Source organism: Lithobates pipiens, unplaced genomic scaffold (assembly GCF_037356315.1).
Source record: "Lithobates pipiens isolate NorthernLeopardFrog02 unplaced genomic scaffold, aLitPip1_a1.2 Scaffold_8, whole genome shotgun sequence".
NCBI lineage: Eukaryota > Metazoa > Chordata > Amphibia > Anura > Ranidae > Lithobates > Lithobates pipiens.
Window position 1 is genome coordinate 534,673,667 of NW_027507903.1, and position 14,251 is coordinate 534,687,917.

Here is a 14,251-nt window from a genome sequence, read left to right on the forward strand (position 1 = left end):
GTCAAGAATAGATTCCAACTCTGAGCCGAATAACATATTCCCTGCATAGGGAATACTGCAAAGTCTATTTTTCGATGCCGCATCCCCTGGCCAAGTTTTCAGCCACAAGGCCCTTCTTACAAAATTAGTCAGGGCGGCTGACCTGGCTGTCATGCAGACCAACTCAGCTGAAGCATCTGCCATATACGCAATTGCCGCTGATAGCATAGAAAAGGAGTCTAAAATCTCCTTCTTTGGGGAATCAGCCGTAACGTGTGCTTTCACTTGGTTGACCCAATGATCTAGATTCCTTGCCACATAGGTTGTTGCCATGGCCGGTTTCAAATTAATCATTACTGACTGCCAGGCTCTCTTTATCTCTTTTTATCCATTGGTTCTTTCAAAGTGCCCATGTCCTCAAAGGCCAAGTCTGTCGACTTTGAGACTTGAGAGAAGGCAGAATCTAACTTCGGGACCATGTTCCAAATTAAATCCAGACTGTCTTCAAAAGGGAACCTTCTCTTGTGCGTCCAAGAAAAAAAATGGCATCTTCTCTGGCTCGAACCATTCCTTCTTGATCATATCTGAAACCAGGGAGTGGACCGGGAAGGTGCGACTTCTGGAATCCCCTAGCCCCGCATACATACGATCATGTAGGGAGAGTTCTCTCTTTTCCTCAATTCCTAAGGTCGCATAGATCACCGTGAGGAGACCTCCCACTTCTTCTAAGGATAATATATACTTAGAAGCGGCCTCCGAATCATTTTCTTCTTCCTCCGAATCAGATTCATCTAAGGCCAAAGAGACAGAATCCTGGGAGGTGTCTTGTGACATTCCCCCCCCCAATCATCAATTGAGAACACCCCTGGAGCTCCGAGGATGGCTGCAGGGTTCTATCTAGGCTCTCCTGACGTTCCAGGACCTTCCACTAAGTTAGATCTGAACGCCTGGCATCAGTTACCGGAAATAAGGTGCCAGATGATGGCCCTCCTCTCTCCCCCTGTGTTCCAGCGACCGGAAATGACACTGCGTGACGTCCGGAAGTCCCGCCCCTTTCCTGGAGGATGTGGCCGAAGGCTCTCCTGGCCACCCACTCCTGCGATGCAGCGTGGGCTGCACACAAGAAAAACAAACCCTGTGGCTGCCAGCTCTGCAAAAAGAAAAATTGGGGAGAGGACAACCGGCGTACTGGCTCTCCCTGAGCACTGAAGGGGGAAGAGAGAGCCCATAGCACCGTCCCCACTGGGAGGCAGATGGGAGGACCAGCCTTAGAGAAAAACACAGGTGAGAACCTACCCTCTCCCAGGACCAGCCTAAGAGATCATGGCTCCCACCGGAGGTGTTCCTCCCAGTTGAAGGAAACACAAAAAAACTGAGGCTGCTGCTTGGAGGCTTTCCTTTTAAAGCTCTGATGGAGGTGGTGTTTCCTTTTGGGAGGTGGAGCCATGATCTCTCAGGTGGCTGTCCTGAAAGTCGTTTTGGAATAAAAATATTCTTCTCTTCACACAAAGTAAATGGATGGAGGAAACCCCCACACCAGGACATTGTGCGGGACCCACCACTATCAGAGTACACCGATGAGCAGTGGCAGCCACTGTTCAGCGAACGGTTTCCAGCATGTAAACTTCTTACAAGCAGGGGACACAGTGATCAAATTTCAGCATTTTATTGCTGAAACAGCCCATCAGTGTACAGCCAGCTTAAGGGGGGGTCAACTATTTTATTACATTTTTTCTTTTTTTCTTTTATTCAGCTTACCGGCTGAACCAAAACCTGGATAAATCTCAGACAGTGGCTACATCTGATTGGATTCAGTTAATTTTTCACCTTGCTCTTTTGGTTTTTCAGTTGGAAGCATGTCAGGGGAGGAGATGCCAACAGGGCCCCAATAAGTAAATTTCAAGAACTGGTCATGCACCAGGATTTACCAGGCTGATAGTTAGTCAAGTTGAAAAAAAAGTTATGTAGCCGTGTCCCCCATTAGGGAGTTACGCCCTCTCTATTTGTCCTGCTTAGGTTCCCTTTCACACTTGTACGATTTATTCTGAGACTTGGGACTGCAAAGTCACAAGACAAGTCATTCCCCACTATTTCCAATGATAATCATTCATATATGTACAATTTCAAGTTGTGCCAACTTCAAAGTAGTCCCTGTACTACTTTGGTCAGACTTTCATGCGAGTTGAGGTCCATAGACCAAGTTTACACAGACATTCCCCAAAAAATGCGTCAAAATCGTTGCCGCAAAATCACGAGACTTAAGTCATGGCAGTGTGAAAGCTGCCTTACCATTATCAATGAAAGTAAAAGAGTCCCCAGAAAAATAATAGCTGGGAAATCTTCCAATAGGTATACAAGTTCTGGGGACCTGTTGGTCCCTAAGGAATTCCCTTAATTTGCAGGGGTTTCCTCCCACTTCCTATTTGACTATGGGACAGAAAGTGAAGGGAAATCTGCCCAATGGATCACTGAACTGATGGCGAAAGAAAATCTGACAGGGGTTACAACCCTCCCTTACTCTACCCAGAGTGAGAAAAAAAAAAAAAAAAAAAAGTTTTGCCTAGCTGTCTACTGAAATCTACAAATAAATTACATACCTTTGATCCAGTCCAGCCCAGAAGGGCATATGGATATTCTGAGTAAGGAGTGACCACTAAATCCACTCGGACAGCTTTCCAGGTACGAGAAGTGACACCTGTGCCACTAGAATCTCTGTGTACCACACCAGAAACCAATGGTTCACACTCTGACTTCTTCAAGTCACTGATAGGAAGTGCAAAGATGGAATAGCAAGTTTCATGACCATCCATGTTCCTGTTCACTCTGTTGGGTACATGGGAACGTTCCTTCATGTGTCGGTACAACAGCAAACCCTGCAATCAACAGAAGAAATCTGACTTGTAATGGCAGCTTTGAATATGACATACTAGGAGTGTGGAAAAGAAAAATGTATAAGCCCTTGTACACACGGTGTACAACCAAATCCGTCGGAGTAATGCCAACGGATTAATTCCGGAAGAGGTCCGGAAGTGATGTTGCATACACACGGTCGGACTAAGTTGTCGGAAAATCCGATTGTACATAACGTGATGACGTTATTTCGTTACGTTGGGACTACGTTCAGGCTAGTAGCCAATAGCTTTGGTCTAGGAATTTGATCCGAGCATGCGTGGCACTTTATCCGTCGGAGTAGGCTACACATGATCAGAGTATGTCCGATCGGAGCATTTTGTCTGAAAATTTTACCGGCAAGTTGGAAAAGTTGGTCCGTCGGATATTCCGACGGATACAGTCCGATGCAGACCACACACAGTCGGAATATGCAACAAAACGGTCCGATAGGACACATTCCGTCGGAATCTCCGACCGTGTGTACAGGGCTAAGAAAATTGGGGCTTACAATCTAGAAAAAGATCACACTCTGACATACATTATAAAGTGCTATTGCACTCTTCATAACGGAACAATCTTTCTCAGCACATTAAGAATGTTTATGGCATTTAAAAAGTATCTAACCCCAAAAACAAAAACGTTATACACCACAGCTTACCAGTCCTTGCTGTTGCATTGTTTTTCTTTCTTAAAGCTTTTTTCCTTTATTTTCAACTGGTGCTCCTTCCAGTAATGCACTTTCTGTCCTAAGGTGACCACTCTCACTCACTGTATTGTATCCATGAAGGAGCAGCACTGTCACCACAAAACAAAAAGTATGCAAAGACTATAGAACAGCTCCCCTTCTCCTGATCTCTAACATTTGAAAGAGGTGTTCTGTAGTTGACAGACATGAACTGGACAGGGCAGATAACATTGTTTGGCATTTCAGTAGAGCACAATCATTGAGCGAGATAAAGAGGACATTTCAAGCTCACTGGATTTCTGAAAGAATCAGCAGGCATTTTGCTACATGTTAAAACAAAGCTTTTAGCGCCGGGCAGTGTGAACGAGTCATTAGGGTTGTTTTTTCAGTCTGTCTTCAGCAGTGTTTCAACTGTTCTGAGTTTGAGGCCATTTAAAAGTAAAACTAAAGTCTGTAATACTTACCTCTGCTCCAACAATTGGATGCCCGCATGATCCCTTGCCAGTATCTTCTCCCTGGCTTCTTCTGAGTGACGGTTTTCATATTTCTTGTTCAGCCCATACGGGATGACATAACCCCCATGCATGCACATGAGTTTAGTCATCTCAGCACACAGGCACTGTGCTGGAATGTATGTGCAGGTCGGTGTACATTTAAAAAAAAAAAAAAAAAAAAAGACTCCGAACAGGGATGTACTTTTTTTTTTGCAGGAGAAACACTGCACATCTCTTTCAATAAAGAGCCGGCCTGCTCACTTTTAAAAAAATGTAAGCACAAGGTCCACTTTTGGTCTCTCCCCTCACCAGCCAGTGTTTGTACGTTTATTGGAGTTAAATCAGACCTTCACTCCAAAGTACATATTTTCCTGGTGCAGTCCTCCCTACTCAATGTACAAAAGTGGCACTTTAAAAAAGTGCTACTGTTATTGTCTGGATGGAAATTATGTAACTCTGCAGTCTCCCAAGTTATCAGATATTCCAGGAGGCATCAGCTGAACCATCACAGCACCAGGGGAGGGCAGACCTGCCGGCGGCATATCCTCGGTGTCGGCTACAAGAACCTGGAGGAGACAGCCAGCAATAGATGACAAAGATGGCAGCATGGGCAGATCATAACAGAACAATACTAGATTCACTGGGCATGCAAGTATGTTTATTATGGACAACCCCTCATATGAGTTAAGAGGGGATTAATATTATAAATGTCCCATTTTTATCTGTTCTGACTTTCAAACTTTACTTCCATTTGTTCTATCTGGATTCAGGCTAGACCTCTGTGTCTTGTATATTCTGAACTGGCCCATACTGGCTACATCTGTTCATCTGATCTGTATTGTGATAGGATCTGATCCTATCCTGCTCGGTTTTATTTATTATAGGTACTTGTATAGCGCCGTCAATTTATGCAGTACATATATCAGTCCCTGTCCTCAAGGAGCTTACAATCTAAGGTCCCCAACTCACATTCACACATACTAGGGACAATTTAGACAGGAGCCCAAGAACTTGCCAGTCTTGTCTTATTTGTAAATCATTTTTATTGAAGAAAGTTTTTGCAAAACAATCCAAACATCTCCATACTTATTGTACAATCCCAGAAATAAAAGCTGGCACGAATAACCAACAAATATGGATACAATCATCCGTTGCACATGTAGAGGTCATACGTTAGGAAGCACATCACAATACAAGCGAGATATTCCCAATAGACCCCCATCGCCTCATCTACTGCCTCTAAGCCCGTCAAAGCCAATCTCACAAATGAAGAATGTCAACTTTGAGCTGGGGGCAGGATGGCCAACAGAGTCTTTCCCAGTGCTACCCAAGTGATCAAGGTGGGAGTGCCAACACAACAAGGAGCAGGGAGAAAGAACATAATCTAAACTAAATCATAACAAGTAACAAATAACTCTCAAAACTGGTCTGTCTTGTGTCCAAAATAAATGGATATGGATGCGGAAATGGCCCAGTACAGTTCATACTCTCTACCAGAAATGAATAGGCTCAAAAGCCTAAAAATTAGGTACTTTGAGTTCTATTGTGCCATATTTCCCATACGTGCCAATTTTTATCAAACTTTATTTTTGTGCGAAGTCTAATAGCTAGGATTGATTCATATGTGTAATGTAGATGAGTAGTCGACAAGACCTCCGAAGCGTTGGGTGCTTGATTATTTTTCCAGAATCTAGCTATCAGCGTTCTAGCAACTAGAAGAATGTGAGATACCACAACTCTAAAGTTGGGTGGGTATTTTTCAATGTCTAAATTAAGAACCGCCAATCCCAGATAAGGAGTGGTGAGGTTTCCAGTTATACTTGAGATAGCATGGAATATGGCATTCCAGAAGTTTGTCAGATGTTTACATGACCAAAACATATGGAGAAGATTGCCTACCTCCCCACAATTTCTCCAGCATAGGGGAGAGGACTCGGAGAGGCCAAACTCCAAGATTTTGTATGGGGTAAGATACCATCTTAAAGCGATTTTTGAGCTATTTCCCAATGTCCAACACATTTTGAGGCCTTATAATTAGCTTTGAATGCGTGGCACCATTGAGTCTCCAAGATGGTCCTCTTCAAATAATCCTCCCACCGCAGGTATGGGCGGGACTTAAAGGTACGTTTTTGCTGAAAGAAATTATAAAATAAGGTGATTCCTTTAGGTGGGAATGACATCGTAGAAGCACCAAAGGTCTGCTGCTATCGAAACATGATGGACCTTGATATCCTTTAACCACTTGTTTAACTCTGGGAGGCCGTTAATTAACGGCCTCCCAGAATTCTGCTGTCGTGCGCCCCATGGGGCGCGCACACGAGAGCATCCGTGACCGCCGGGTCCATCACGGATCATGGTAAACGCCCGCTCATTGCGGCCGATTACCACGTGATCGCTCCGTAAAATGACGGAGTGATCACTTGTAAACAAACCGGCGTCATGTTATGACGCCGGTTCCTCCCTCCCCCTCTCTGTACCGATCGGTACAGCGGAGGGGGAAGAGATCGGTGTCAGCAGCGCTGTGGGCTGCATCTGCAGTGCCCACATTGCTGCTCACCGAAAATTAACCCCTCAATTCCCTGCCATTTCTCTGCAATACCCTGCAACAGCCGCCAATACCCTGCAACACTCTGCAACACCCGCCAATACCCTGCAATGCTCTGCAACATCCGCCAATACCCTGCAATGCTCTGCAACACCATACTCTGAGATACCCAGCCATACTCGGTGACACCCTGCAATACCCAGCCACAGACATCCCCCCCCCACTCCCGCCGCCCTCCGGTGCTTCTACCGACTCGCCAATACGATCAAAGCCAGAATCTTTTTTTTTTTTTTTTTTTTTTCAGACTTCCCAGCTTAGAGGTGAGATGCGGGGTCTTATTGACCCCATATCTCACTGTAAAGAGGACCTGTCATGCCGTATTCCTATTACAAGGGATGTTTACATTCCTTGTAATAGGAATAAAAGTGATCAAAAAATGTATTTTTGGGGAAACAAATGTCAAACTAAAATAAATAAAGTAAAATGAACAATAAAAAAAAAAATGTTTTTAAAGCGCCCCTGTCCCCATGTGCTCGCATGCAGAAGCGAACGCATACGTAAGTCCCACCCACATATGAAAACGGTGTTCAAACCACACATGTGAGGTATCGCTGCGAACGTTGGAGCGAGAGCACTAATTCTAGCCCTAGAGCTCCTCTGTAACTCAAAACATATAACCAGTAAAAAAAAAATTTAAATGGTCGCCTATGGGGATTTTTAAGTAGCGACGTTTGGCGCCATTCCACGAGCGTGTGCAATTTTGAAGAGTGACATGTTAGGTATCATTTACTCGGCGTAACTTCATCTTTCACATTATGCAAAAATTGGGCTAACTTTATTGTGTTTTTTTTTTTTTTTTTTTTTTTTAAGCACAAAAAACTTTTTCCCAAAAAAAAAGCATTCGAGAAATTGCTGCGCAAATACTGTGCGAGATAAAAAGTTGCAACGACCACCGTTGTATTCTCCAGGGTGTTAGACTCCCAAAACATTATATATGTTTTTTTAGCAATGTAATTTTCTAGCAAATAAAATGATGATTTTTACATGTAGGAGAGAAATGTCAGAATTGTCCTGGGTGCTCCAGAACGCCTGATTGTGCTCCCTGCATGTTGGGCCTCTGTATGTGGCCACACTGTGTAAAAGTCTCACACATGTGGTATCGCCGTACTCTGGAGTAATAGCAGAATGTGTTTTGGGGTGTATTGTGGAATGCATATGCTGTGTGTGAGAAATAAACTGATAATATGACAATTTTGTGAAAAAAAAAAAAAAGTAAAAAAAATCTTGATTTAGCAAAGAATTGTGGGAAAAAATGACAACTTCAAAAAACTCATCATGCCTCTTACTAAATACCTTGGAATGTCTTCTTTCCAAAAAGGGGTCATTTGGGAGGTATTTGTACTTTTCTGGCATGTTAGGGTCTCAAGAATTGAAATAGGCCGCCAGTACTTTAGGTGTGATCAATTTTCAGATATTGGCACCATAGCTTGTGGACTCTATAACTTTCACAAAGACCATATAATATCCACCAATTTGTACTTATTTTTACCAAATATATGTAGTAGTATAAATTTTGGCCAAAATTTATGAAGAAAAAATGACTAATCTGCTAAATTTTATAACAGAAACAAAGAAAAATTCTTTTTTTTTTTTTTTTTTTTACAGAATTTTCTGTATTTTTTCTTTTATAGCACAAAAAGTAAAAAACCCAGCGGTGATTAAATACCACCAAAAGAAAGCTCCATTTGTGTGAAAAAAATGACAAAAATTTCATATAGGTCCAGTGTTGCATGACTGAGTAATTGTCATAAAAAATGTGAGAGCACCGAAAGCTGAAAATTGGTCTGTTATTAAGGGTGTTTAAGTGCCCAGTGGTCAAGTGGTTAATAAATGGGAAATTTGATGATATATATATATATATATATATATATATATATATATATATATATATATATATATCTTGGGATTTTAAATTGAAGTGTGTTTGTAACGTTTGAAATGGAACCAAGGAGGAGTCCTGAAATAGGTCCGCCAGCCACATTATCCCCTTCCCAATTCAGCCTTTCAGTGTGAGATTGGGAATTAAGAAGTGAAGGGCTTTAAGAGGTATAGGGAGTTCTATCAGTTTAGTAGTCTGTGGAGTAGATCTGAGAAGTTCTCTCCAGACTTTTAAAGAGGCTTGTACAGTGTCTGGGAGCTGTTGCAAGGACCATGGTCTAATCGAATCAATAAGAAGTAAAAGCCTCAAATTTTGGGTAGGGCAGAGGGCCCTGTCAATACAACACCACTTAGGCTCTTGGGAATGGTTAATCCAATGTTTTAGTTGGACAAGCCTGGAGGCTTGATAATAATCTTTGAGGTCCACCATGCCCATAACGCTCGCCAATCTGTGTTTCACTAACAAAGTTTTGGAACATCAAGGTCTTCTATAACGCCAAATGAATTTGCTCATTAAAGAATTAAACTCTGAGAAGTGTTTGGTAGTTGGAGTAGTAGGTAAGGCCCTAAAGATATACAATATTTGGGGGAGCATCAGCATCTTGAAGGATGCAAGATGCCCTGACCACGACAGTTCAGACTTAGCCAATCTATTTGATTCTTTAGTAAATTTTTCAATAAGTGGGGGGTAGGTAGCATCTGCCAAACTCCGAGCGTTTTTGGTGATTTTAAGCCCCAAATAGGATATATTAACCACTTGCCGACCGCCGCACGACGATATACGTCGACAGAATGGCACGGGCAGGCATATGGGCGTATATATACATCCCTGCCTTCTCGCGGGTGGGGGGCCCGATCGGGCCCCCCCCTCGGTGCCTGCGGCGGTCGGTATCCGTTCAGGAGCGATCCGGGATGAGGGGGCGGCCATTCATTCATGGCCACCCCCTCGCGATCGCTCCTGACGATTGGAAGTGAGGCGTGACATCACTTCCTCTCCTGTAATGTAAACACAGGCAGAGGAAGTGATGTAATCTCTCCTCCGTGTCGGTATTTTTCGTTCCGACACCGAGGAGAGAGGATCGGTGAGTTGCACCAACACGACACTACACAGTGGAACATGCCAGGCACACTCTCACCCCCCCCCCCGATCACCCCCCCAATCACCCCTGCCCCCCCCAGTCACAGTGACACCAATTGCATTTTTTTTTTTTGCATTGGTGTCATTTGTGACTGTAATAACTGTTAGGGCAGTTAGGGTTAGCCCCCTTTAGTTCTAGGGTACCCCCCTAACCCCCCCAATAAAGGTTTAACCCCGTGATCACCCCCCGTCGCCAGTGTCACTAAGGCTGGGTTCACATTGCAGCGGTTTATGAGAACTGATGTGATTCGCACCGCACTGCAGTGCAAATCACATCCGATCTCTGTGCGATTCGAGTTCAGCCATACAGATAGTATGGCTGAATTCGCGTCGCACCCGCCGCAAACTCGCACGGGACCCTTTTTTTGGTCCACAGCAGAATCGGATCGCATGGGTGTTCACACCATGCGATCCGAGTTTGCAGATCGCACTGCGATATGCGAACTGATCTGGGGGTGTCATTAACATTTCACTGACACTCCCAGCAGTTCGCATAGGGCAGTGTGAACTGCCGCCGGGAGGCATGCGATGCGGAAACCCGCCGCGGATTCGTGGCGTTCCCACATCGCTCCAGTGTGAACCCAGCCTAATAAGCGATCGTTTTTATGATCGCTGTATTAGTGTCACAGGTGACGCTAGTTAGGCAGGTAGGTATTTAGGTTCGCCGCAGCTTTTTATAGCGCCAGGGACCCCCATATACTACCGCATAAAGCCCCCTGATTGCCCCCTAGTTAACCCTTTCACCAGTGATCACCATATAACTGTTACAGGTGACGCTGGTTGGTTAGTTATTTTTTTTTATAGTTTCAGGGCACCCGCCATTTATTACCCAATAAAGGTTTAACCCCCTGATCACCCGGCGGGTGATATAAGTTTGAGGGTCAGATAAGGTCTGCGTCGCCCCAGGCAGCGTCAGGTTAGTGCCAGTACCGCTAACACCCACGCACAAAGCATACACCTCCCTTAGTAATATAGTATCTGATCAGATCTATATTAGCGTCGCCAGCAGTTTAGGTTTCCCAAAACGCATTGTTAGCGGGATCAGCCCAGATACCTGCTAGCACCTGCGTTTAGCCCCTCCGCCAAGCCCAGACCAGCCCACCCAAGTGCAGTATCGATCGATCACTGTCACTTACAAAACACAACACACATAACTGCAGCGTTTGCAGAGTCAGGCCTCATCCCTGCGATCGCTAACAGTTTTTCTTGTAGCGTTTTGATACAGTCGCTGACAGCCTAGGTGCTTTTTTACCTGTGAGTCTCACTAGTGTACCCCTAAATTTAGGGGTGTCTACTTTCCAAAATGGGGTCATTTGGGGGGGGGTTTGTGCCATCTTGGCATTTTATGGCCTTCAAAACTGTAATAGGTAGTGAGGAGTGAAGTCAAAAATGTACGCCCTTAGAAAGCCTGAAGGCGGTGCTTGGTTTTCGGGGCCCCGTACGCGGCTAGGCTCCCAAAAAGTCCCACATATGTGGTATCCCCGTACTCAGGAGAAGCAGCAGAACTTATTTTGGGGTGTCATTTCACATATGCCCATAGCATGTGTGAGCAATATATCATTTAGTGACAACTTTGTGAAAAAAAAAAAATAAATAAATAAATAAAAGTTTGTAATTTTCCCGCAACTTGTGCCAAATATAAAATATTCCATGGACTCAACATGCCTCTCAGCAAATAGCTTGGGGTGTCTACTTTCTAAAATGGGGTCATTTGTGGGGGTTTTGTGCCATCTTGGCATTTTATGGCCTTCAAAACTGTGATAGGTATTGAGGAGTGAAAATTACAAATGTATGCCCTTAGAAATCCTGAAGGCGGTGCTTGGCTTTCGGGGCCCCGTACGCGGCTAGGCTTCCAAAAAGTCGACCACATGTGGTATCCCCGTACTCAGGAGAAGCAGCAGAATGTATTTTGGGGTACAATTCCACATATAACCATGGCATGTGTGAGCAATATATCATTTAGTGACAACTTTGTGTAAAAAAATAAATAAATTTTTTTTTGTCATTATTCAATCGCTTGAGGCAAAAAAATAAAATATTCAATGGGCTCAACATGCCTCTTATCAATTTCCTTAGGGTATCTACTTTCCAAAATGGGGTCATTTGGGGGGGTTTTGTACTGCCCTGCCATTTTAGCACCTCAAGAAATGAGATAGGCAGTCATAAACTAAAAGCTGCGTAAATTCCAGAAAACGTACCTTAGTTTGTAGATGTGACAACTTTTGCGCAAACCAATAAATATACAGTTATTTACTTTTTTTTTTACCAAAGACATGTGGCTGAATACATTTTGGCCTAAATGTATGACTAAAATTGAGTTTATTGGATTTTTCTAATAACAAAAAGTAGAAAATATCATTTATTTTCAAAATTTGGGGTCTTTTTACGTTTATATCGCAAAAAATAAAAATCGCAGAGTCAGTCAAATACCTTTAAAAGAAAGCTCTATCTGTGGGAAAAAAAGGGATGCAAATTTTGTTTGGGTACAACATTGCATGACCGCGCAATTACCAGTTAAAGCAGCGCAGTGCCAAATTGTAAAAAGACCTCTGGTCATTGACCAGCAAAATGGTCCGGTCTGAAAGTGGTTAAATTGACTCCATGTGTATGGGAATTTGGAAGTCAGGTGGGCCCGAAGGGAAGGCTCAATGCCCAAATCTAAAATGGTTGATTTTGAGAAGTCTACTTTATAGTAGGAAATTTGACTGAACTCATGAAGAACATTGTGGGCCTGTGGTAACGACGTAGCAGGGAGAGTAAGAAAAAGAATGATCTCTTCCGCAAATAAATTAATTTTGTGGGAACTATCCTGTACGGAGACACCTGAAATCTGTGGGTGGGTTCTTATTTTTTTCCGCTAATGGCTCAATGAGGAGGTTGAAGATTGTAGGGGAGAGGGGGCATCCTTGCCTGGTACCATTAGAGATTAAAAAGGGGGGGCGACAACATGTTTGAGGTGAAGACCTGTGCTGAGGGGGCAGAATAGAGAGCAAGAATAGCTGAGAGGATCGGTCTACCAAAACCAAACTTCCGCAAAACCTGACTCATATATCCCCAGTGAATCCTATCGAACGCCTTCTCCGCATCCAGGGAGAGGAGCAGAGAAGGTGTCTGATTGGCATCATCCAGTATGCTGGGACCCATGACACGTCTTGTGGCATCTGAAACCTGCCGACCAGGCATGAAACTCGCCTGGTCCAGCTGGACAAGCGTGGGGATGATCGGAAGTAATCTCTGGGCAAGTATCTTGGCATATAACTTGGCATCTGTATTTAATAAGGAGATTGGCCTAAAATTGGAGGGGATAGTGGGTTCCTTTCCCGGATTAGGGATTTTGACCACATATGCCCTAAGCATTTCTGGGGGGAAGGAAGCTGAGGACATTGCCTCAGCATAGATTTCACATAATATTGGGGAAAGTAGGTCTGAAAAGGTATGGTAGTAGTCATTGGTTAAGCCAGCTGAACCCGGCGACTTGTCCAGGGGAAGAGACTTGATAATCTTTACCATCTCCAGGGACGTGATAGGAGTGTTGAGTATAGCTAATTGATCTTTAGAGAAGGAGGGGAGATTAATACTAGAGATAAAGGATTGTATATTATCGTCCGTGGGTTGTGGTGTATTCTCGTCTAGTTTTAAGTTATATAACGATGAGTAATAATCTGCAAAGGCATCCGCTATTTCTTTCAGGTTGATTTTTTTCTTTTTATCTATAGGGTGGTAAATGAAGGGGATCTTGGCTTTAGTCCTGGCCGCCCTCAATCTGCTGGCTAAGTATTTCCCAGCCCGATTACTAGAAGAGTAATGCGTTATTTTAAGTGAATGTACATATATGTCATACCTTTCCAGCAATCGATGCCTGAGATCAGCATGTAGCTGAGTAAGCTTATGGGCAGTGTTTGAATCTGGCTTATTTTTGTTTGATTTTAAGGCCTGAATTTTCCCTAGGATGCGGTCTAATTTCTGCGTTCTTAGTCTTTTTTCCCTGGAGCAAATCTAACATAATTCCCCTCATGAAGGCCTTATGAGCACACCAAAGGGTAGTAGGACTTTGCACCGAGCAAACATTTAACTAAAAAAATTCAGACAATTTTTTAGAGATAGCGTCAACATGCAAGGAGTTACGAAATAATCGAGAGTTTGCTCTCCACAGATCTGCCGAGCATGGAGCATGTCCCTCCACCACCGTGATGGAAACAGGCGTGTGATCCAACCAAGATATATCATGGATGGTGGAGGAAGACACCGCCTGCAACAGCATCTTATCAACCAGAATGAAATAGATTCTGGAATAGGTGTTGTGCCTAGCAGAATGAAATGTATAATTTTTCTCGCTCGTATGTTGACATCTCCATACATCAAAGATCCTCAGCAATCAGCAAGGGTTGGAGTTTAGGTAAGGATCGGTTAGCCCCGGTTGTAGTGTCCAGTGTGTAGTCGACTGTCATGTTGTAATCCCACAAACAACCAGAGATCCTTTGCAATATTTATTAATCCTGCGAAAGAGTCTATTCAAAAAACGCAGTTGGTGTGCATTAGGGGCGTAAAGATTAACAATTGTATAAGCCTTATTGTTCAGT

General features: G+C 43.7%; 1 protein-coding gene across 5 annotated transcripts in view; it reads right to left on the reverse strand.

The window, feature by feature from the left end:
• Positions 1 to 14,251, reverse strand: part of POLM (DNA polymerase mu) — a 152,988-nt gene that overhangs the window by 89,863 nt on the left and 48,874 nt on the right. For all 5 annotated transcript variants that reach the window (XR_013270368.1, XM_077469557.1, XM_077469558.1 and 2 more), the window contains exon 10: positions 2,577 to 2,852. Coding sequence is in view for 4 of the 5 variants with exons in the window: in XM_077469557.1 (XP_077325683.1) it covers positions 2,577 to 2,852 (276 nt within the window). In the remaining variant the exon portion in view is untranslated. The remainder of the gene's footprint in view (positions 1 to 2,576; positions 2,853 to 14,251) is intronic.